The 20,705-nt window shown below is 53.1% G+C and overlaps 1 protein-coding gene across 4 annotated transcripts in view; it reads left to right on the top strand.

Moving 5' to 3' along the window:
* The window catches only part of CAMTA1 (calmodulin binding transcription activator 1), a 722,747-nt gene that overhangs the window by 691,985 nt on the left and 10,057 nt on the right, over positions 1–20,705 (top strand). For 3 of the 4 annotated variants that reach the window (XM_037062054.1, XM_037062056.1, XM_037062055.1), the window contains exons 2-12: positions 3,254–3,405; positions 5,956–6,152; positions 6,533–6,611; positions 6,851–7,166; positions 7,574–8,094; positions 12,297–12,484; positions 12,923–13,169; positions 13,973–14,044; positions 15,509–15,529; positions 17,139–17,332; positions 18,081–18,155. In XM_037062054.1, the coding sequence (XP_036917949.1) occupies positions 3,268–3,405; positions 5,956–6,152; positions 6,533–6,611; positions 6,851–7,166; positions 7,574–8,094; positions 12,297–12,484; positions 12,923–13,169; positions 13,973–14,044; positions 15,509–15,529; positions 17,139–17,332; positions 18,081–18,155 (2,048 nt within the window). In that variant the 5' untranslated portion in view covers positions 3,254–3,267. Of the gene's footprint in view, positions 1–3,253; positions 3,406–5,955; positions 6,153–6,532; positions 6,612–6,850; positions 7,167–7,573; positions 8,095–12,296; positions 12,485–12,922; positions 13,170–13,972; positions 14,045–15,508; positions 15,530–17,138; positions 17,333–18,080; positions 18,156–20,646; positions 20,678–20,705 lie in introns of all 4 variants that reach the window. The other variant, XM_037062053.1, reaches the window with a different exon arrangement.

Here is a 20,705-nt window from a genome sequence, read left to right as displayed (position 1 = left end):
GTAGGCAGGAGGCGCTCACAGAAATCTGTGAGTGAGTAAATCTTCAAATGTACTCTCTTTGCTGTAACGTAATCAGAAAAAAATGTCTCCTGAGAAATCGTATTCCCTTTATCTCGTTATTCACACACACAATATAGTGCTCAGGTGATAGCTCTGAATTTGCCAAGGTTTTATGCTACTGTGTTAATGGTGATAACAAAGCTGGAAAACTGAAACAGGCACAAGGCTGGCGCGTTTGACATGGCAGTGATGGAGAGGCGACACCCGTCGTTTTCCTGAGCAAGCCTTAGAGACGGGGCTGGCTGTGCCGGCCGAAGCCTCCGGTTCCCGGTCAGCAGGGTCCGGCAGACCTGCAGCAGGGGTGCCAGCTCCTCCGTTTCCGTTGGGGAGTATTTCTCACATTACTTATCATTCCCTTCCCCCTCGGGACTTGAGAGGCTCAGAGATGCCGTAATTTGTGATATAATTTTGTTAAGAGGCAAATAATTGCTTTTAGTATCTTCATGAAGTGCTTCTCAGAGCAGCTTACTAACGTCAGAGAGCTCAGGGCGTAGTTAGCGGGGGGCGGGGGGGGGGTGGCCTCTGGCGCCGAGCATGCAGCCCAGGAACAAAAGCCAGTAACAGGCTGTGGCGACACAGAGTCGTGGTGACTGTTGGATGCTGTGGGCGGAGATGCCACGGGCAGGGCCTGGCCCCGTGATGTCAGGGAATCTGTCTGTGCAGGGGGATGGGCAGGATGACACGCCAGCGCACTGCAGCACTGCCAGCCCGAGCAAAGCCACCTCCCTAGGACGGGGAGCGGTGGCCGGGCCGGCGCGCCTGCAGAGCTGGCTTGGGGCTGACAGCTGGGCGGCCTTCTCTGCGCCCTTCTGCCCCTTCGCGTGACGTGAAACGTTAATATTGGCCTCCGATTCCAAACAACTGCAGACCGTGCTCTGAACCAAGTGAGAGGGATTCTGGACGCTCACATAATGGATGCAAGAGTTGTGGGCTTGCTGAGGAAATAACCAGACAGCCACCAGGGCTCAGCCCTGTCAGTGGGATGCAGGAGTGTCTGGGCGCAGGGTCAGACAGGGCTGGCTGTCTGGCTGGCACAAGCAGGTTAATAAGGGGGGACAGTCATGAAAAGTGCCACAGAGGGTGACTGCCATGCTACTTGGAATCCAACTCTAACCGACAGGTAAAATTCTTAGTCTTCAGCCAGCTCCAAATGCAGGTGTTGCGCATCCTGCCAATTTCCCATTCTTGAAAGGGAACGGAGCAAGAATTCTGGTACCACCTCCCAAGTCATTTTGTTTGCCACTAGTGACAGCATGACTCCGGCTGTGTACAGTCCCTCCCCTGCGCACCGCCCAGGGTTGCGTCCCATGGTGACACGAGGCAGCAGGGTCGCTAGTGTTTGTCACGTCTGTCTGCATGTGTGGAGTTGGAACAAAGACTTTGTCTTTCACCTCCCAAGAGGAAGAGTTTTCCTTCCAGCGTTGTTCCCGGAGACAGTTTGTAAGAACACACCACAGCGCTTGGAAAGTAGGCTTCCTCCTCTCGCTTTCGTGGTTGAGCAAAGTGCGATCCATTCGACCTTCGGTATTGAAAGTTTTCTGGGCAAACAGGCATGTATACTGCCTTTTTGCTGATGGAAAAGTGTTCTCTTCTTTGGGCTAAGACGGTCTAATTCTTGTGCCTGTTCTCTTCCTACAACCGTCCTTCCTGGTGTGGCCATATAGCGGTGTGGCTCCAGGTCCCCGAGCCAGTTAGGCTAGCTCAGTCCTCGGCCTCAGTTTCCTCCCCGCAAGCCAAGGATGACAACAGCACGGACCTTGCATGGGCTGTTGGGACGAGGGGACGAGGTGATGTTTGCGGAGGGGCTAGGGTGGTGCCTGGCACGGGGAAGCGTTCCGTCCGTCTCTGGCTTCGTCTCGAGTAGAATCAGTGAGCCCTGCTGGCTAGGGTCAGGGTGGCAGAGAACACTGATAAAATACTTCTTTTCTGGGTTAATCCTCTCTGTGATTCAGATGGCCGTATTTTGAAAATATATTGCCGTTAGCAGTTTGGGGGAGAAATACGTTGTCACAGCTGTCCTCCCATCAGTTTCCAAGGACGCTTACTTCATCCGCCTGAAGATGACAGCCGCCACACTCCCCTGGAACTTAGCGTGTTCTCAGCACGGACATGGGTTAGTTCAGTTCATCCTCCCAACCACCCCCTGGGAGACCACCCACGTCTGAGAGCCGAGGAAACTGAGGCACCACGTTTTGTGTGAAGTCGCACGGCGGTCACGTGGCTGAGCCACGGCCCTCAGCTGTGTGCTCTCTGGCCCTTGTCCACGTGGCCGCCTTCATTGTCCCGTCTCCTGCTTCTCAGATGTCCGGCCTCGGGTCTTGGCATTTGTAGTCACCTCGCCCCAGCTCCTGGCAGGTGTGGCCCCTTGTCATTCGGCCAAACCCAGTGCCCCCTCCACCCATTCCTGCTTGTGTTGGTAACCTCCTTGCGCCTCCTCTGTCCGGGTCTCTATTTGGTACCTGTCACAGCACTCCTGAAAACCTGTTGAGTGAACATAGGCACTAATGATTTCTTGTTCACATACCCATGTAACCCTCCTTTATTATACGCACGAGTGTGTCCACATGTGTGTGCGCGCTCACGAATGCGGGGAGAGACGCTCCGATCCCAGCAGCTTGCAGCCTTGCAGGCGACTCTGAGCTGCAGACTGGCTCCAAGAGCAGCACCCGGCGATTTTCCTGCCTGCGGGGAAGTGCCCGGTTGTGTTTGTCATGACAAGACTGAGTCACACCTAAGGGTCTCCAGCACCGAATGACACAACTCCTAAGACAAATTGTAAAAGCCGGAGGCAGGGTCAGGAAATAAAGCCGTTTCCCAGTGTTTGCGAGAAACCCGTCCTGCCTCGGAGACACGGTGGCTGCTTCCCAACCCCTGACACCACTTCGGTCCCAACCACTCTGTTTGGTTGCTGTCGGCGCCCAGTCTCTGTAAAGGTTCACCAGGGCACTTGACAGAAATGGGGTGCCAGGACCCTGAAACCAGGACTTTGACAAAAAGGGACGTCTGTATTCGGGCAGCTGAGCACGTGGGGCAGTGGTAGATGCCAAGGTCTCGTGCGAGGTGACCGCCTCGCCGCCATGCTGGAGAAAGCCGGCCTGGACAGGCCCGTGGGCCGGTTGAGTGGGTGGTGGTCTCGGGCCTGCAGGCCGGAGCAGGCCACGTGCTGACGGCCCCTCTCCCTCTCTCCCCCCAGATAACCAGTTCAGGATGTCCATCCTGGAGCGCCTGGAGCAGATGGAGCGGAGGATGGCGGAGATGACGGGGTCCCAGCAGCACACCCAGGGCGGCGGGGGCGGCGGCAGCGGAGGGGGCGCTGGCAGCGGGAACGGAGCAAGTCAGGCCCAGGTACCCGTCTGCACCGACAGTCACCCTTGGTTTTGTGGGATGTTATCAGTCGGTGATAACTGACTTTGTCTTTTCTGTTCTTTCATCATCTTAACCGTAAATGTAAAATGTGATGGAATTCAGTCATTTGTAAACCTTTTATAAACTCGGGGAGATCGGTGCGAAAAGGGCCCAGAAAACCTGTTTCTGTGGTTTTTCAGTGCAAAATGACGCTGTACCTTCTTTCATCTTTCACACATGCCTTTTTATAAATTCCAGGAACAATGTATCCTGTCGCTACTTACCAAGAAATCACCAAGGGTTGTGTTAGAGTCCTGTTAGTCTTGAAGGCTTTATATAAATTTCCTTTTGAAGCTTCATTTTAGGGAAGTCTTCTAGGAAGAAAGTGTTCTTCAGGGGACCCGAGAATAAATGCGAAGGGACCAACAGTTCCTTCCCTCTGCTACCGAGTTATTGCCTAAACCCACGTAACTTCCCCTCCGTCTCTTGAAGGCGGTTGATGATTTTCCTCGGATAACTACACTTTTAATTGAACACTTAGAGTTTTGTGATCCTCGTGAATATCAGGTGTTAGTAACAGTTTTAAGAATAGGTGAAAACAAAGCATAGTACACCACACCTAAAAAACTAACTCCTTTTTCTTCTTCTTACTTCTCACCGCCTTCAGACATCAGAGGAGAAGGAAAGAGCAGACGCACAGTAACGTGTCTCTGCATCTAGGATAGGTCCCTCGTTCACCTGAGACTACTGAGTTTGCAAAAGAACAAGTCGTCCTTAAATGTAGCTCATGACTAAAATACGCGATTCCCATGAAGTCATTTTCCTGTAACCAACCAAGGTGGCATAAGGGGAATGGAACAGAACGTCATTTTGCCGTTCGCCCGTTCCGCGGCTGGCCAGTCATGGCCTGATCCCACGTGAGCTCCTGCGGAACACGCTCTCGTCGGTGTGAGTTGGCTTCAGTGGATTTCTGTGTCCAGCTCACGTGGCGGAGGCGTGGCTGCTTCTGGTTAATGCAGACAGAACAAACCCTTCTTCCTTCACCCCCTGGGGCTCCCGTGTGCTCGCGGGCACGTCTGGCGAGCGGCTCAGCGGGGACCCTCGATCCCAGTCCTTCCGCTGCAGGTGGGGTCGCCCAGCTGTGCTTTCCCAGGTGTCCTGGCATCTCTGGGGGAGGCAGCGGTGTGTTCATCATCTACTGTTTTATTTTTGCAGGCATTTCTTTCCAGGTTTAAAAATACGAAAGGAGGAGGAGCAACAATATTTCTGTGGCAGTTGGACTTACGGGGTTTATTACAGGGAGAATGCTGTTAGAAACGCCATTTCTTCAGGAGGAGAGTTACACGTAAAACTGCTCCCACGGAGACTCAGATCAGCCATCGCAGTTACTGACTTCAATTTTCTTTTTCTTCCCTTAAAACTGAACCACAGAAAGAAAACCATCTTGTCAAAATGAGTGGATTTGTCTTTCCTGTGTTCCTCTGTTACTACTAAAAAACACTTATGTTTTATGATCTTATCTAATGCTTCCCCCAGTGTCCTTTTCGTTTTGTGTGAAGGACCGAGTTAGTGTTGTATTTTAAGACGTAGATGTGGTGGACATTTCACGCGGCGTTAGGTTCCCGGGGGACGTACGACTCAGGGTCCGGGGCAGTCTGAGGGGCCGCCGCCGTCTCGTCAGCCCGGCGGCGGCGCACACGGTGGCACGTGTTCTCCTCCCGGCGAGGACTTAGACGATCTACTCTCAGCAACCCTCAGACACGCTCTCCGGGGTTGACTGCGGCCACCACACCACACAGCATGTCCCCAGGGCGCGTTTATTTTGTAGCGGGGAGTTTGCGCCTCTGACCCCCTCAGCGTTTTGCTCGCCCTGCAGCCCCACCTCTGCCAGCCACCAGTCTCTGTGTCGATGATGAGCTTGGGGGCTTTCGTCTGTTTGTTTTTTGGTTTTGTTCTTTAGATTTCTCAGAGAAGTGACATCACAGTATTTATCTTTCTCTTCCTCCTGTCACTTAGCAGGATGCCCTCAAGGTCCATCAGTATTGTCCCAGATGTCTCACTGGATACTTTTGGGTGTCTCTTACGGGGGTGAAATCCCCCTCTAAGTGACGTGAATGTCCTGCAGAAGGAGCGGGGGAGTCAGGGGCCCAGGTGTCTGAGGGGGAGGCGCTAGGGAAGTGGCCCAGCTGTGCTCTGTCACAGCAGGTCACTGCTGGCAACGTTCACTTCAACAGGGAGGCCCGGGCTACAGTCATTTTTCCCCCGTGCACACTTTCCCCAAGAGGGACGGGCGTGAAGTTCATTACCGGGCATCAGCAGTAAAAGGTAGACTCACGTGTTCCGGAGTCGTGGGAAACCCTTGCCCCAGGGCTGCAGGCACCAGCCGCAGAGCTGACCTAGTGCATTCTCTTCTGTTGCACAGTGTCCCTTCGTTTTCCGTGTCGCGTCTCCCGAGCCGCTAATCACAAAGCCTTTGTCCTCCCTACACCGGAATGCCAACCGGGCGAGGGCCCTCGGGCGCCGACCCTCACGTGGGCTTTTCCGTTGCAGTGCACGTCCGGCCCCGGGACGCTGGGGAGCTGCTTCGAGAGCCGGGTGGTGGTTGTGTGTGAGAAGATGATGAGCCGGGCCTGCTGGGCAAAGTCCAAGCACCTGATCCACTCAAAGACTTTCCGCGGAATGACCCTCCTGCACCTGGCGGCAGCCCAGGGTTACGCCACCCTGATCCAGACCCTCATCAAGTGGCGGTAAGGCCAGGGCACACAGGGAGGGTGTGCACGCTCACTCATCAGTGTACGGCTTCCCCCGAGCAAATCATCAGTGGACAGAAGTCCAGCCACTTGGGCACGTTCCAGCATGGGAGCAAAGGGCTTTCTCTGACAGTTTCCAAGGGCATTTTGTGAACCGCCCAAGGAGTGCTGAGTGAGATGCTACCACAGTGTGGTTCCCCCGGGCTCCCAGCAACATGGAGAGTCCACATCGTCCTGTGAGATTTGGAGCCTGTTTCCTCACAACAGGGGTTCTAGATGCTCAGTGCGGTCTCACTGGGGGGGGGGTATGTGGCACGTCTGGAATCTCGTGCCCACGCGGGGGCCCGGGCAGTGATCGCTGGCGCTCTCCCTTCCAGCACGAAGCACGCGGACAGCATCGATTTGGAGCTGGAGGTCGACCCCCTGAACGTGGATCACTTCTCCTGCACCCCTCTGGTAAGGCGTGTGTTCATTGGCCCCGAACCGTTTCCCAGGCTGGCGTAGCGATGCCTGCCGGCTTTCCTGGCCATGCCTCGCTGCCATGGGACCTTCGTCACAGCTCCTTGTAACGTTCATGTCTCGGGCCCCATTGAGATCACCGGCAAGGAGTCTGTGTCTTCCACTGGCAGCTCTGACAAAGGAAGATGTGTCTTAAACTCGTAGTAAGAAAGCGGCTCCGTCTTGTTGTGTTTTAGATGTGGGCGTGTGCCCTAGGGCACCTGGAAGCTGCGGTCGTGCTATACAAGTGGGACCGTCGGGCCATCTCCATCCCCGACTCTCTCGGAAGGCTGCCTTTGGGAATTGCCAGGTCCAGGGGTCACGTGAAGTTAGCCGAGTGTCTGGAGCACCTGCAGAGAGACGAGCAGGCTCAGCTTGGACAGCCCCCCCGAGTCCACTGTCCTCCAAACGAAGAGCCCGGCACAGACAGCTGGATGACCCAGTGGCACAGCGAAGCCATCACCTCTCCAGAAATACCCAAAGGAGTCACCGTTATTGCAAGTACCAATCCAGGTAAAACTTCAAAATTATTACATTTCAGACTTGACAGGTTCCCCAGTTGCTGTCACACAGAGACCCTCAGAAAAGTCCATAGGGTGCTCACAGATGTTACGGGCTTGGGGTTTTTGTGTTTCTGATTTGCCTTTTACTGGTAAGAAGGCCTAGTGCTCCTCCCCTGCCACCTGCCCCCCAATGCAGAAAGTAGCAAAAAAAAAATCTGTGTCCATGCAAGAAAGAAATGCAGATTATGGAGGAGGATTATCTGAATACAGTGTATACTTCTGGGGAATATTTAAATGTTAGGGTTCTTGAGTTCCGGCTTCGCACTTTGTGCCTCTCAGGCTTAGAGAACGTGTTGATTCTTTAGGGTTCCTACTTCTGCCACCTGTCCTGACTGTCCTTTCTACTGTACTTTGCAGAGCTGAGAAGACCTCGGTCTGAACCCTCTAATTACTACAGCAGTGAGAGCCACAAAGATTATCCAGCTCCCAAAAAGCATAAATTGAACCCCGAGTACTTCCAGGCGAGGCAGGAGAAGCTGCTGTCCACTGCACTGAGTCTGGAACAGCCAAATAGCAGGAAGCAGAGCCCTAGTTCTAAGCAGTCTGCCCCCGAGACAATCAGCCCCAGTGAAGGAGTGAGGGACCGCAGCCGGGAACTCTCCCCTCCCACTCCAGGCGCTGCAGGACTCCAAGCCGCTGGACCTCAGCCCGTAGTGAAGTGGCGCCCCAAAGGTCTTTACGTTGGTGTGTCTACAGTGCAGGTGACTGGAGAGCCGAAGGGGACCAGTGTAGGAAAGGAGGCAGCACCTGCACAGGTGCGTCCACGGGAGCCCGTGAGTGTCCTGATGATGGCTCACAGGGAGGTGACTGCAGAGATGGGTCCCTACCGGGACAGTGCGGAGAGCGAGGACTGCTCCCAGCCCATGGATGACATACAGGTGAGCGCACACAAGGTAAGCCGGCTGAGGCTGCGTGGGGCCTCACTCCCGCCATCTCTGCGGTCCACTCCCAAAGGTCGTGTGGTGTCCTCACCAGCGAAGGGTTAGCAGTCCGATTTGGTGCATGAGGTGAGAGTCACCGCTCCCCTTGGGCCACGTGCTCACTGCGTGAGTCAGCACTGTGGGCAGGGCCTGGGCCCAGGCACCCCAGGTCTCAGCAGAGCACCAGCCCCCAGAGCTCCCCATGGCCCTCCTCCCTCCCGCCCAGGGTGGCGGAGTTCACTGTTTCATATATTAGTTATAACAGAGGTGCGGCCTGGTCATAGCTAGAACAGGAGGCTGTGGGGGGAATTTCAACGATCTCAGTGGTGTGATTGGCACAGCCACCATCTCACCTAAAGGGCATGTGTGGTGTGAGGTTCTTAGGACATGCAGTGACATATCCCTGTAGCTAGTAGTCAGCTCACCTCGTAATAGACCTGGAAAATCCAGAGTCCTTTTAGGGCACTAAATTTGTTACAGGTTAAGAGAGTGTATCCCGAAGTGAACTTGAGGTTAGGCTGTGCAGCAGACACAGTCCGTTCACGAAGGTGGACTAACGGAGGGGGAGCCGCGTGAGCAACCTGAGGACGCGTGTTTGACTTTTTCCCTCTCCGATTTCCCATCGATGTAACCCAAAACAAATGCGAGGGGGAAAAGCTCCCACGAGAAATTCAGTAGGGCCCCCACGCCTGTAGAAACGGCGTGTGAGGGGCCCGGTGGCCTCACGCCTGGCCAGTGCTCATTGGCAGAGGGCCGTCACTGAGCAGCCCCTGTGTGAGCATGGCGTCCTGCCCGCCACCTGGTGAGCACGGTGAGCACCTGGCCCTGGCCAGCACCCTCCCATTCCCTGTGGGTGGGTGGGTGGGTGGGCGGGGCTCCACTTCGGATCTGCCTACCCCTGCTGCTGTGGGGGGGCCTTCCAGGGAGATGAAATCCTATTTTAGACAAGGGTTGGCAATTTTTGTCTATGAAGGCCCAAATAGTAAATATTTTAGGCTTTGTGGGCCATACAGACTGCGTGACTATTCAATCTGCCTTCATAACACAATAGCAGCCTTCAGCAATGTTAAACCAATAAGTATGGATGTATACCAATAAAACTTTATTTATACATTAGGTGGCAGTAGGTGGATTAGTGCCATAATTTGCCAGTTCCTGGTGGCGCTCATACCATTTACCACTATTACGCCATCTGGAATAATATTTCTAAATATGTAATAATAAATCACCAGACTATGAAAATCAGTAGCTCCAAAGAGGGGAATTGAGTTGAGCTTCTAGAACTTTCTGCAGTGATGGAGGTGTCTTATCTCACTGTCCAACAGGGAGGCTGCCGAGCACTTGAAATGGAGCTGGGGTGACCCAGGAACTGAATTTCTAATTTTATTTTATAGCTGCTGGCCTTCGCTGAAACAGAGTGGATGTAGGGGAGAGAAAATAACCTTTAAAAATCCACTTTAGGTTTTACCTGAGCCTTGAGAGCCTAATATTTTCCTAAATTAAGTCCTTTGTCTCTGGATAAAGCAGCAGTCTAAAGAAGCACTTTAGCCAGTGGAAAAATAACAATTAGTAATAATGAAACAATTCCGGAAACGGCAAGCCAGCATTCACCGAGGAGCGAGCAGCCCCACCAGCAAAACTGACCCGTCTGCGGGGCGATCGACCGTGCGGTTTGCGTGTGAGGCCATCATTACGAGGGGCTCTTTGCCTAGAGGGGGAATCATGTCTAAAAATCACTGAGAGCTAAAATTCTCATTTATTTTCACAAAACTAGGAGGTGAGGGAAGTGAAGAAGGTAAAAATGCAGTAAAGCAGCCCGTGCGGTCAGGAGCTGGCAGGTGTCTGCTGCCCTTGCGATGTCAGTGAGGGGTGTGGGGGCTGCGACGGCTCATCAGACAGCCAGGTCCACGGGGGCGTGGACACCGGCTACGGACCTTGGGCGTCCTGACGGGGGAAGAGCATTTGCTTCACTTGGGAAGATCTCAGGAATGGAAAGGGAACAGCAACAATGGAAATAATACACAGAAAATATGTTAATGTAGGAATATCTTTAAACACCATGGTAACTGGTGATTCTATTAAAAGATTCTCAGGATAAAAAGACATTATATGCTGCTTGTAGAAGACACAACTAAAATGAAATGAAACAAGGAAATGAAGTGATGAGAAAAGATACAACAGACATGTATAAAAAGACAAAAAGTACAATTCAAGAGAAATAGTGTGTGTGTGTAATTTACCAAGAAGAGAGGACAGTCGTGAACAACACAGCTTCTAAACATTAAAGCAAAAACTAGTAAACACAGAGAGTGTGGAGCCACCACCCAAGGCATGTGAGCCTGACACGCGGCCGTCTCAGCGTTGGTGTGACAGGGCAGGTGCGAGGAGGGCGGGGAACATCCAGCCACACGATCGGAAGACTTGACTCACTGCACTTACCAGGTACTTAGTAGGTGAGGTCCAGTATGCAGATGTAGGTGATGAATGCGCATGGCGAATATCTACATGATTGTTCCTTTGAGATGTTCAAGACACATCTGTGGATGTTGCTCCTGTACAAAGACAGAGAATCTAAATAAACCCCAGGCTGCGCATCGGAGGCCCTCTCTATCTTCTCTGACCACAGTCCAAGACAGAGAAATGAACGGCATGATCTTTTTTTAGACCCGAGTGTTTAGACTTGGTTTGAAGTTGTTTAAACTTCATTTCCCTTTTGCTGCCCTCACAGTAAAAAGGCAGCTGCTTGGCCTGGAGTGCCGCGCCTACGGCAGTGAGGTGTTCTCACACGGGTGCGAGTTTACGCAGTGGACGGTTTGGGTGTGACTACAGGGAGTCTCCAGAAAGTCCACTTCGCTTTTAATAAAATGTCTGGACGCGTCTCTGGCGATAAAAATCAAGGCAGGGCCTACTTTTTCCTCTCTGAGTTACAAATCAAGAAAGAGGAGCTTCGAAATTTTTCCCTGAATGTCTTCATTTTTATTCCTATTACAAAAGTAATTCTGGCTCTGTGTGGAAAATTTAGAAAAATGGCCACAATAAGTGTTTTAACAGCTCTACTGAGATACAAGTCACCATAACATCCATCCTCTTTCTGTGTCCTATGTGATGTGTTTAGCCAACAGCACAGCTCTGTGCCATCGCCAGAGCCCTGTTGAGAATGTTGCTGTCACCCCCAAAGTCCCCAGTGCCCTTAGGCACTGGTCTCCACTCCATCCCAGCCCTAGACAACCCCTGATCTGATTTCTCTCCCCAGAGTTTCACATTTTCTAGAAATGTTGTGTAAATGGAATCATAAAATATGTGGTCTTCTGAGTCTGGCATTTTTCACTTAGTATAATTTTTCTGAGGTTCATGTGTGTTGTAAGATGAGCCTGTTGTCACCTCCGTGTAGTTCCTCTCAGAACATTCTCAGTTTCACTTAAACACTCCAGCTGCTGTGTTTCACTTCCCATTTTTGAGAGACATGCAAGGAAATTGTTAAAGCCAGCCGCACCTGACTCTGATAGATGTCTCTCTCCAGAGTAGTCTTGGGGGTTCCTAAGGTCTCCGATAGGGGTGTATTTGGGGTGCAAGTATCAGTAACCTAACTACAGTGGTTTAATTTTTAAAAGTCATTTGTTTTTCTGTGGAGTCTCGTTGCCCAGAGTGGGTCACGTCGCCTCCCTCGGTGCACGGGAAGGGGGGACATTGAGAAGGGCATTAGCATTACTGGCTCATCATTGCTGGGCTGTCTCCTGGGGTTTGTCATCTCTGCTCTCTGCAGAACTGGGGTTCTCCAAAGAAGTGGGGGTGGACGTTGGTTAGGTAACTGCTGCTGTCACCAAGTGCATGTGACAACTTGCTGGAGACCTGCCCAGTCACCTTGTGTCACATTGTCACTAAGTGGTTGACCCTTGCTGAGAGGGGAGGGTGGGCATCAGCCAGCACTGCTCTGAGACTCGATTAAAGGTTTTATCCACACTCTGACTTGGACATGTGACTAGGTCTCAGTCCACTTGGACGAGTGGTGTGAGCCTCACGATGACACTGGAGTGAATCGGCCGGAGGTGCAGCCCCATCCCTTAGTTCTCTCCGCCCAGGGTCAGGTAGGTGGCCCGCCTGGAGAACGCCCAAGGCTCCGCCCCGTTCTGACCTGAGTGTTCTGTGGCTCTGGGCTCCAGGTGAACATGATGACCCTGGCAGAACACATCATCGAGGCCACCCCTGACCGAATCAAGCAGGAGAACTTTGTGCCCATGGAGTCCCCGACTTTGGAAAGGACGGAGACCACCACCATCAGCAGCACGATGAGCTGGCTGGCCAGTTACCTGGCAGATGTCGACCACCTGCCAAGTGCCGTGCAGCTCAGGTGAGGCGCTCCCCAGGAGAAGGTCCTGGGCGTACCTGGCAGACAGAGAGGGTGTGGGGACGCCAAGTAGCGGGAGGGCCCATCCAGGCCAGGAGGCAGTGCTGGGACACACTCTGTTTGGAGCCCCTGCTCACGCCCACCCCTCCCCACAGCAGAGAATGGGATGGCCGATGTCATCCTGCCTCCCCCACATTCCTAGAGGCTCCACAGGGGTGTGGCAGTCACTTGGTGGGTTTCGTGTGTCGCGTAGTGCTGGACTCGTGCCAGGTGTTCGGTTTGAACTTACCGGGGACAGTTCGAGTCAGGGTGCGTTTAGCAGCTGAGTGAAGGCACATTCCCAATGTCCCACTGAGGCTCCAGGAATGTCCTTGTCTCGAACCAGTGTGGGCTTGCGTCACGCCATTGATCACCAGTCTCTTGTGTCTCCTCCGGTTTCAGAAGGGCGTACAGCGAGCCTCTGACCCCCTCTTCCAGTACCAGCCTGAGCCCCGGAGGCTCTCCAGGCAGCGAAATAGCTTTCGAGAGACCCAGCCTTCCCTCCGCAGCAGACTGGTCGGAGTTCCTGAGTGCGTCCACCAGCGAGAAGGTGGAGAGCGAGTTTGCTCAGCTCACTCTGTCTGATCACGAGCAGCGGGAACTCTACGAAGCTGCCCGGCTTGTCCAGACAGCCTTCCGCAAGTACAAGGTGAATTGGGCTCGGGCCTGGCGCTCTGACGTTCTGGGGGCTGCAGAGGTCGGTGGAAGTCAGAAACATTCCCGCTAACGCATAGACCATTTCTTTTGTCCCTCTGAGTTTGTGGAATTCTTATGCAAATTATTAATTGTGCCACGTGAAGTTATTGATAATTTTGAGACGCACTAGTGAAATGAAGCCCACTAGGTCGTGGTGGTTGTCATCATAACTTACTTTGGGTCATGAAAACGGACACCTATTACTGTGTTCCTATAAAGCCAGTCACTGCCTCCACCACGAGGCATCTGTGGCCTAAAGCAGGGGCTCTGACTGGAGGCCTGGGAACTGACCGCAGGCAGCCCAGCTTAGGGCGAAGCACCTGTACGTGCATATTCGGTGGCAGAGGGTCCACAGCCTCCCGCCGATGTCCAGGACCCACCGCCCCGCGAGGTGTGAAAGGCATTACTCGCAGGCGCGAGAGTAGAGGGCTGCTGTGTCCTAGCGGGCAGAGGAGATCCGGCAGGTTCTGGACCAGCCGCACCTACTCAGTTACGTGCCTTGTAAATGGGTTTCCTTGGTCAGGTCACCAAACATCCAAGTGTCACGGTTCCCGTTACAAGCAACAGCAGTTGGAGATTTATTCTGTACGTTCAATTTTTTACATGTATACTTGGAGTTATCACTGTGTTTTGGTAAACCTGGGGTCTCAGCACTGAGGAAGCTAATTAAATGAATGATAATTCTCTTTAACTCGTAGGCAAGTTGACGTTTCATACACTAAATCGTGGATTTTTTCTCCTGACTTAACCCTTTAGGGCCGACCCTTGAGAGAACAGCAGGAGGTGGCTGCCGCTGTCATTCAGCGTTGCTACAGGAAATACAAACAGGTGAGCCAAGTTTGGGGTCTCGGCAAGAGGAGCGCCGTGCCAACCGCACAGGCCCCAGAGGGTGGGAGTGCAGGGCTGGCCCGGCGCAGGGCGTCCATGGCCCACTCAAAGGCGGCCTTTGAGTGGCCTTGTCAAAACAAGAGGAAGACATTCCAGGGGTGGGGACAGGGGCAGGGAAAAAGCCACCTGCAGCTAAACCGATGCCACAAAATGAGTCCTGTTCTGGTTTTTGGCCTCTGACACTGGTCGGTGAGGGTCTGCGCGCCCCAGCTGGACTGCGAGCTGCACGGTAGCGGGATTGCTGCGGGAGCCACTGCAGCGACGGGGGAGGCAGAACTGGCCGCTGTCTCCGCCTTGGATCAAGGCAGTTACCTCACCTTTAGACACGTTCCATTTTAGCTTCTTATCCATGTTATAATGAGGAATTACAAAAATCTCTGAAAATCTTAAAGCGCTTTTGCGTTGCTTGGTTAGGGGTGTGAGAAGAATGTCCAAGTGCTCTTTCGGGCCATGACTGTGTCCAGAACAGCCTGTGGGGCCCCATAACCACCCTCCCAGGGAAAGGGGCCGACCTTCACGGAGCCCCTGGAGGGCATCAGGTCTCCTAGGCCCAGCGTCTCACCCACTCCTGACCATTACTAAAAGTAAACAGTTTTATTTCCATTTTTTCAACAAAGAAGCCGAGGCTCAGAGAAAGTAAGAAAATAGTAGGTCTTTCTAGGTGGTTAGAAAATATAAAAACTTGCCTAATTGAGTTTTGAATGGCTCATGAGATAAAGCCCAGTCCCGTCAGTAGGTTTGGGAACCCTTTGTTAGGCGTTAGGTTTTAAGTTCGCACTTAAGGATTGCTAAATGCCAAGATGTGTAAAAGCCGTGTAGAAATGTGGGGTTATGTTCTCTTGTTGTGATCTAGGGTTTTGATTTCCGATAGGGGTTGCCATCGTCGCAAGTTTCTCGAGGATTACGCCCTCATCACGGGTGGGGTGGGGGTTGGGGGACGCCATCAGCTTTGAGCCAGTCAAGTTCATGATCCCAGAACGCGAAGGTTTATTGTGTAAACGCTGACACCGCAGCTCCTGCAGCTCCGAGGAGGCCGGGCGCGGCTCCGCACACCGGCTTCCCTTTAGGGGGTGGGCTTCACGTTAGCACAAGCGATACCCAGAATCGGAGTTTCAAGTCTGTGATTATACCAGGTATTCATCCCAAAATATGAGTTTGCTTTTTTTTTTAAATCTCCCACCAAATAAGTGTTGTCTACAGCCAATAAGATGGAAGGCATTTTTTTTTTAAAAATATCGATATAAGACAAAGACTTTGGAAGGTGGAGTGCATTCATACAGCCAGGTTGCCTCTTTTTTTTTTTTTTTTTTTGGTGGTGGTGGGAGTTTTATCAGTTCTGGTTTTTTAAGGTCATTCTACCGAGCAATCTAACGTTAACCTTGTATTTTCTGTTTCTCCCCCAAGCTGACATGGATAGCCTTGAAGGTAATGATCCTCCCAGCCCTCCCACAGCCCATCTCACCCGAGTCACAAACTCCCTACCATCACCAGCTCCAAGAGGGCCGTCAGGGTGGCAGGCACACCCCCTGGCCAGGCCACCCCAGTGCAGGGATCTCTCCTCTGGGGACCACGTAGTTATTCAGTTGGAGCGCATTTTCCAGGAACTATACTTGGACGCTTTCTTGGCCAATGTCAATCTAAAGAATCCATCCAAACCACGCCCCCTGAGCCCAGGGAGCCACTCAGTAAGCGGGCCTTTTGCCCAGTGTGGTTCCCTGCGGGGCCCCCGGTTCCGAATGAGAGTTGTCGCAAACCACGGCAACTCTGCAGGATACAGCGTCCTCCTCTTAAAAGACTCCGGGACAGGCGAACATTAGTGTAAAGCAGGTCGGATAAGACCGAGTGGCTCTGGCCAAAGGGCCCTGGGGCCGCACGCTCGGAGCTGTCACTTTCCTTCCCTCATTCCACCTCATACGTGCAGAGGCAGGCGTAGTTGCAGGGTGTCCCCAGCAAAGTCTCTCCCTCTGATGGTAAGTTGCCCTCTGGTAAGCAGAGTGCTTCCTTGTCCCCCGAGTCACATTCTGTTTCACAAGCAACTCAAAGCATTTTTTAAATGTGGGGAGAGCTGTCTTTCTAGCCCCCAGAGACTGAAGTGGAAGAGACTCATTCTCCCAGGCCTTCATCCCTCACTTTGAGAGCCCGCCGAAGGCCGGCCGAGGGCTGCGGTCCTGGCCCCTGAGCTGCCCTGGGCCTGCCGCGGCGTCCTGGTTCTGTGCCTCCCTCCTGCCCCACTGTGTGGGTCCTATGAGTGGGAACCTTTTGCAGGTTAAATGGCTTAAAGGTGTCAGCGTTTCATGATAAGCCTTGTAAGTGGGACTTTGTAACTCGGAATCTGTTCATGGGACGACAGGAGTCGGGTGCTGACTGCTGTGCAGACTTGTGTGTGGTGGGGATCAGGAGGCATAACAGGGGCTAATGGAAAAGGTTTCACAATTGGAGAACAAATATTCATCGTAAACATTTAAAATTTTACTTTCTCTAAATGTTTTTAAGATTCCTAAGTGTCTAAGTGGATTAATATTGAAAACTTTTTTTCACCCTGGCTGCTATCGCTCAGTGAATTCAGTGCTGACCTGCAAACCGAAAGGTCACTGGTTCAATTCCTGGTCAGGGCACATGCCTGGGTTGCAAGCCAGGTCCCCAGTTGGGGGTGTGTGAGAGGCAACCACTCGATGTGTATCTCTCTCTCACATCAATGTTTCTCTCCCTCTTTTCCTCCCTTTCTCTTTAAAAATTAATAAAATCTTTTTTAAAAGTTTTTTTTAAAGAAGGACAATATATTTTGATGTTTTGAGGGGGAGGGGAAGCACGTTAAAAGCAATACATAGTCTAAAGGTGACCATTAAAGTGATATTTTGCATTTTGGAAAGGCCGGTGAAAAGATTCCTAGTTGACCTCATTGGTGAGTAAGCCTAAGCCGGGACTGCGGGGAGTAAAGGGGAAGCCCCTTCTCCCAGGCCCTCCCCAGAAGCTCGCAGGACCTGCCTGGGTGGCTCCTGTGTTACTCTCGTGCATCCTCTTGTCGTCCCTGCAGTATGCACTTTATAAAAAGATGACCCAGGCCGCCATACTCATCCAGAGCAAATTCCGAAGTTACTATGAACAGAAGAAGTTCCAGCAGAGCCGGCGCGCCGCTGTGCTCATACAGAAGTACTACCGCAGTTACCGGAAGTGCGGCAAGCGGCGGCAGGCTCGCCGGACGGCGGTCATCGTCCAGCAGAAGCTCAGGTGGGTGAGTGGCTTCCTGCATGGACAGAGCCCGGGCTTGTTGGGAAGGCCACCCGGTGCAGACGTCAGGGCCTGGCGGCCTCTGAAGCACTTTCCTTCCAGACCACCGCGAATGCTGTGGCCTCCTGCGGCACGCCGGTGTCACTCATCTGCTTTCCTCTATTTAGCTCATTCTCTCTTTACCTCCCACCCAGTTGTTTTGATGTCCTCGCCCAATTTCAACCCATATCAGAATTTGGCAGGACCCAAGTCTCTACCCCGTCCGAACTGTAGCGGTACTCCACGGAAGGCCTTGGGCGAGTGCAGCTAACCTATCCCATTTGTGCGACAAAAACGTTTTGTGCAATAAAACACACACACTGAGAAAAGCAGCTGAGAAAAAATAGTAGCCCAAAGAGTATCAAAGTCAGCCAGGTCACCTTTCAACCTAAGAAAGCCCGCATGATGCCAAAACACCTTTCTCAACAGAGCAAGCGTGTCGCAAGTGGAGGAAGAGCAGTTCCGGGACCTCCGACTTCCTGTATCTACACAGCCTCCCTTCGAGTGGGGGCCGTGCTCCTCCACTCCGCCTTCTCGTGGTGGCGCCCGGACTCGCCCCGGAAGCAGCAGGCACCCCACTGTTGGCTGGGCTGCACATGCTGGTCAATGGAAAGTCCTATACCCCGCCAACTCGCTAACTTCTGCATATTAAACTTCACGGCACCCTTCTTATGACAGTAATTAATAGTCTGGCCCTTTTTTTTTTCAGGAGCAGTTTGCTAACCAAAAAGCAGGATCAAGCTGCTCGAAAAATAATGCGGTTTCTACGACGCTGTCGTCACAGGTACGTGGACCCTCCTCTGCATACGTTGTAGGCATCACAGCTAAGGAAACCACCCCGTGTTCTGAACCGTGCATTAGCTTCTGTGTGAGGCTAAGCGCCCCCCAACCCCCACCCCGCGAAGGATCAGGGCGTTAACACTCCTTAACTAGGGATGAGGTTGCTGCCATTGGAACTCTGGTTGCCGTTCAGACCTGTTCACAGTGGAGACCCTTGCCAGGGGTGAGGACAGCAGAGTCGGACAAGTTTGTCATTCCACGTTTCTCTTTACCCTGTTGTTTCTATGCCCCCATTGCAGTCTGCTCTTCACTCTAAAGCCCCCCTCCCACCCCCGCACCAAGTTGTTGTGTGGTCCAAACAGCAAATGAACTGTTCCTCTTCTCAAGGACCGGCCTCTTAGAGACACGCATTCCTTCCCCCTGTCCTGCTGTGCTCGGCGTCCAAGCAGCTGCTGCCCTCTGCTGGATGTGCCGCAGCTCACAGGCTCTGGAATTAGCGAGGACAGCGAGGCCTGCGGGGAGGCTGAGGAGCTCTTCGAGAAAGGCCCCGCAGGCAGAGCAGAGGCAGCTTTTCCTTGAGGAGTGAGTGGGCTCCCCAGCTCCGCATCGCAGCGACCCGGCACCTTCCCGTGGAGCGGAGCTAGGGGAGTCGCTCTGTTTCCTCGAGTCGGAGCTTTCTCGGGCAGAGTAGGTCCTCTACTTAGATGGGGGAGGCTGGTGAAGTGTCTGTTTTTAGGCGAATGCAGTCCGGTGTCAGGAAGAGGGGTGGCAGGGCCGTGTCTAGACCACTGTCCCCGTGGTCTGGTGTTCTGTGCATTGGGAGCTGTGCCATTCACAGAGGCCAGCTTCCACGCAGGCTCCTTAATGTCTTGTTTCACCTGGCCAGCTGTCGCCAAAGCCCCAGTGTTCAGGTCCACGTTGACCCCTCCAAGGCGTCACTTTACTTTTGTTGTTCTTACTGCAAAATGATCTGCTTGCTGACTCTGGCGCCCGAGGGGCCGGCTGGCCCCTTGTGTTTTCACTTGAATTGACGAAGGAGTTCTTCTCTGTGCGGGTGGAAGGGACCAGGCCAGAGCCACACGTTAGCAGCAGTGAAGCTTCAGAAAGGGCACTTTTCGGGTATAGTCAGTGCCGTCAGCCAGAGGCTGTGAAGAAAGGTAACATCGCTCAGCTGTGCCCCTGCAGCCCCTTTGGTCTCCAGGGGATTCGCTCACCAGTGTGGTGCCGGTATGGTGCTCTGTTGCAGCCACAAGGCCTGTAGGGAAAGGCTGATCGCAGTGTGAGTCGTGGCTTCGCCCCAATGAAGTGAGGTCCCCGCCTCGCCAGTGCCAGTCCCTGCTGGGCGGGCAGGCCTCTGACTGAGCGTCAGAGCCTCCGCACGGAGCAGGCCATTTCCTCTCCTTTGGAACGATAGCAAGGCTGCTCCTGGGCCCTGGGCCCTCGCAGGGGCACACCCTTCTCTTCTCCCCACGAAGTGAAAGCAGGAGGCCCTCCCAGCGCGCTGAGGCTGCACGCACACCTTCCCCGCAGGCTTCATTTTCCAGAAAATCGCCTTTCCCTTTCTCTTCTTTAGGTCTTTTTGAACAAACCAAGAGGTTCACACATTAAATTTTCCTCTTTGAACTAGTCTCATCCTCAGGCTTAGAAAACATGGATGGGAAATGCAGTCTTGGTGGTTACGAGCATTTCCTTTTCTTTTTTTCCTTTTTGGCCAAAGCCGGCCCTGGATTTCCATTGGGTGGGTTACAGAGGGCCGCCTCCCTCAGGTGCTCAGACCTGTCTTTTCGGAAACTCGGGGAGAAGGAGTGCAGGAAGCTTCCACCTTCTACACTCACATCTTAACTAGGAGCAGCCTCCTCGGCCAGCAAGAAAGTTTGTTACGGAGAGAAGGTCGGATGTGGATGCGGAACTTCTGTTCGCTGTTCGGGGTTCGAGACTGTTGGCTCCTTCAGTGACTTGCCGCTCTCTAGGTCAGATTTCAGGAGCGAGTGCAGGCAGGTCTCCTTGGGCTTCGGGTCCCGACTGCCTGCCATCAGCGGTCACTTCCCACTCCTGTGTGTTCAGTGGAGGAACTTGAAGGGACCCTGCAGGCCTGTCCCGGGAGGTTGAGCTCCTGTTCCCCCGTGGGCGTGTTTCCGTTCTGGGTCACTGAGTGTTGTAAGAGAGGCTGCGGTGCGGCTTGTCCCTCAGACGCTTTAAATGGACAATCTCCCCTGACCCCCCTTAGAAAGGTCGGCGGGCCGAGGCTTCAGGGACTGGTAAGGGTGTCCCATCTCAAGGACCTGCTGTCACGCACACGCCCCCACGTGTTCAGACTCAGAAATACATCAGTGCGGTTCCCTCGTGCTCCTGTCACACACCCGACCCCGCTCGCCGTTCTCTCCACAGAAGGACCGCTTTAGACTCCCCTCTGTGTTGAAATAAAGCTATTGATAAGATCTCTTTTGTGACCCTCACATGCTAATAGCTCTTTGGTGTTGTTTTACTGTCTGAAGCCCCCTGGTGGACCATAGGCTGTACAAAAGGGTGAGTGTAGCTGCCTGCTAGCCAGTTT

The sequence above is a fragment of the Sturnira hondurensis genome, unplaced genomic scaffold, assembly GCF_014824575.4.
Source record: "Sturnira hondurensis isolate 20B ecotype Veracruz unplaced genomic scaffold, ASM1482457v3 Scaffold0013931, whole genome shotgun sequence".
In the NCBI taxonomy this organism is placed as follows: domain Eukaryota; kingdom Metazoa; phylum Chordata; class Mammalia; order Chiroptera; family Phyllostomidae; genus Sturnira; species Sturnira hondurensis.
This window is presented reverse-complemented; position numbering and strand designations above follow the sequence as displayed.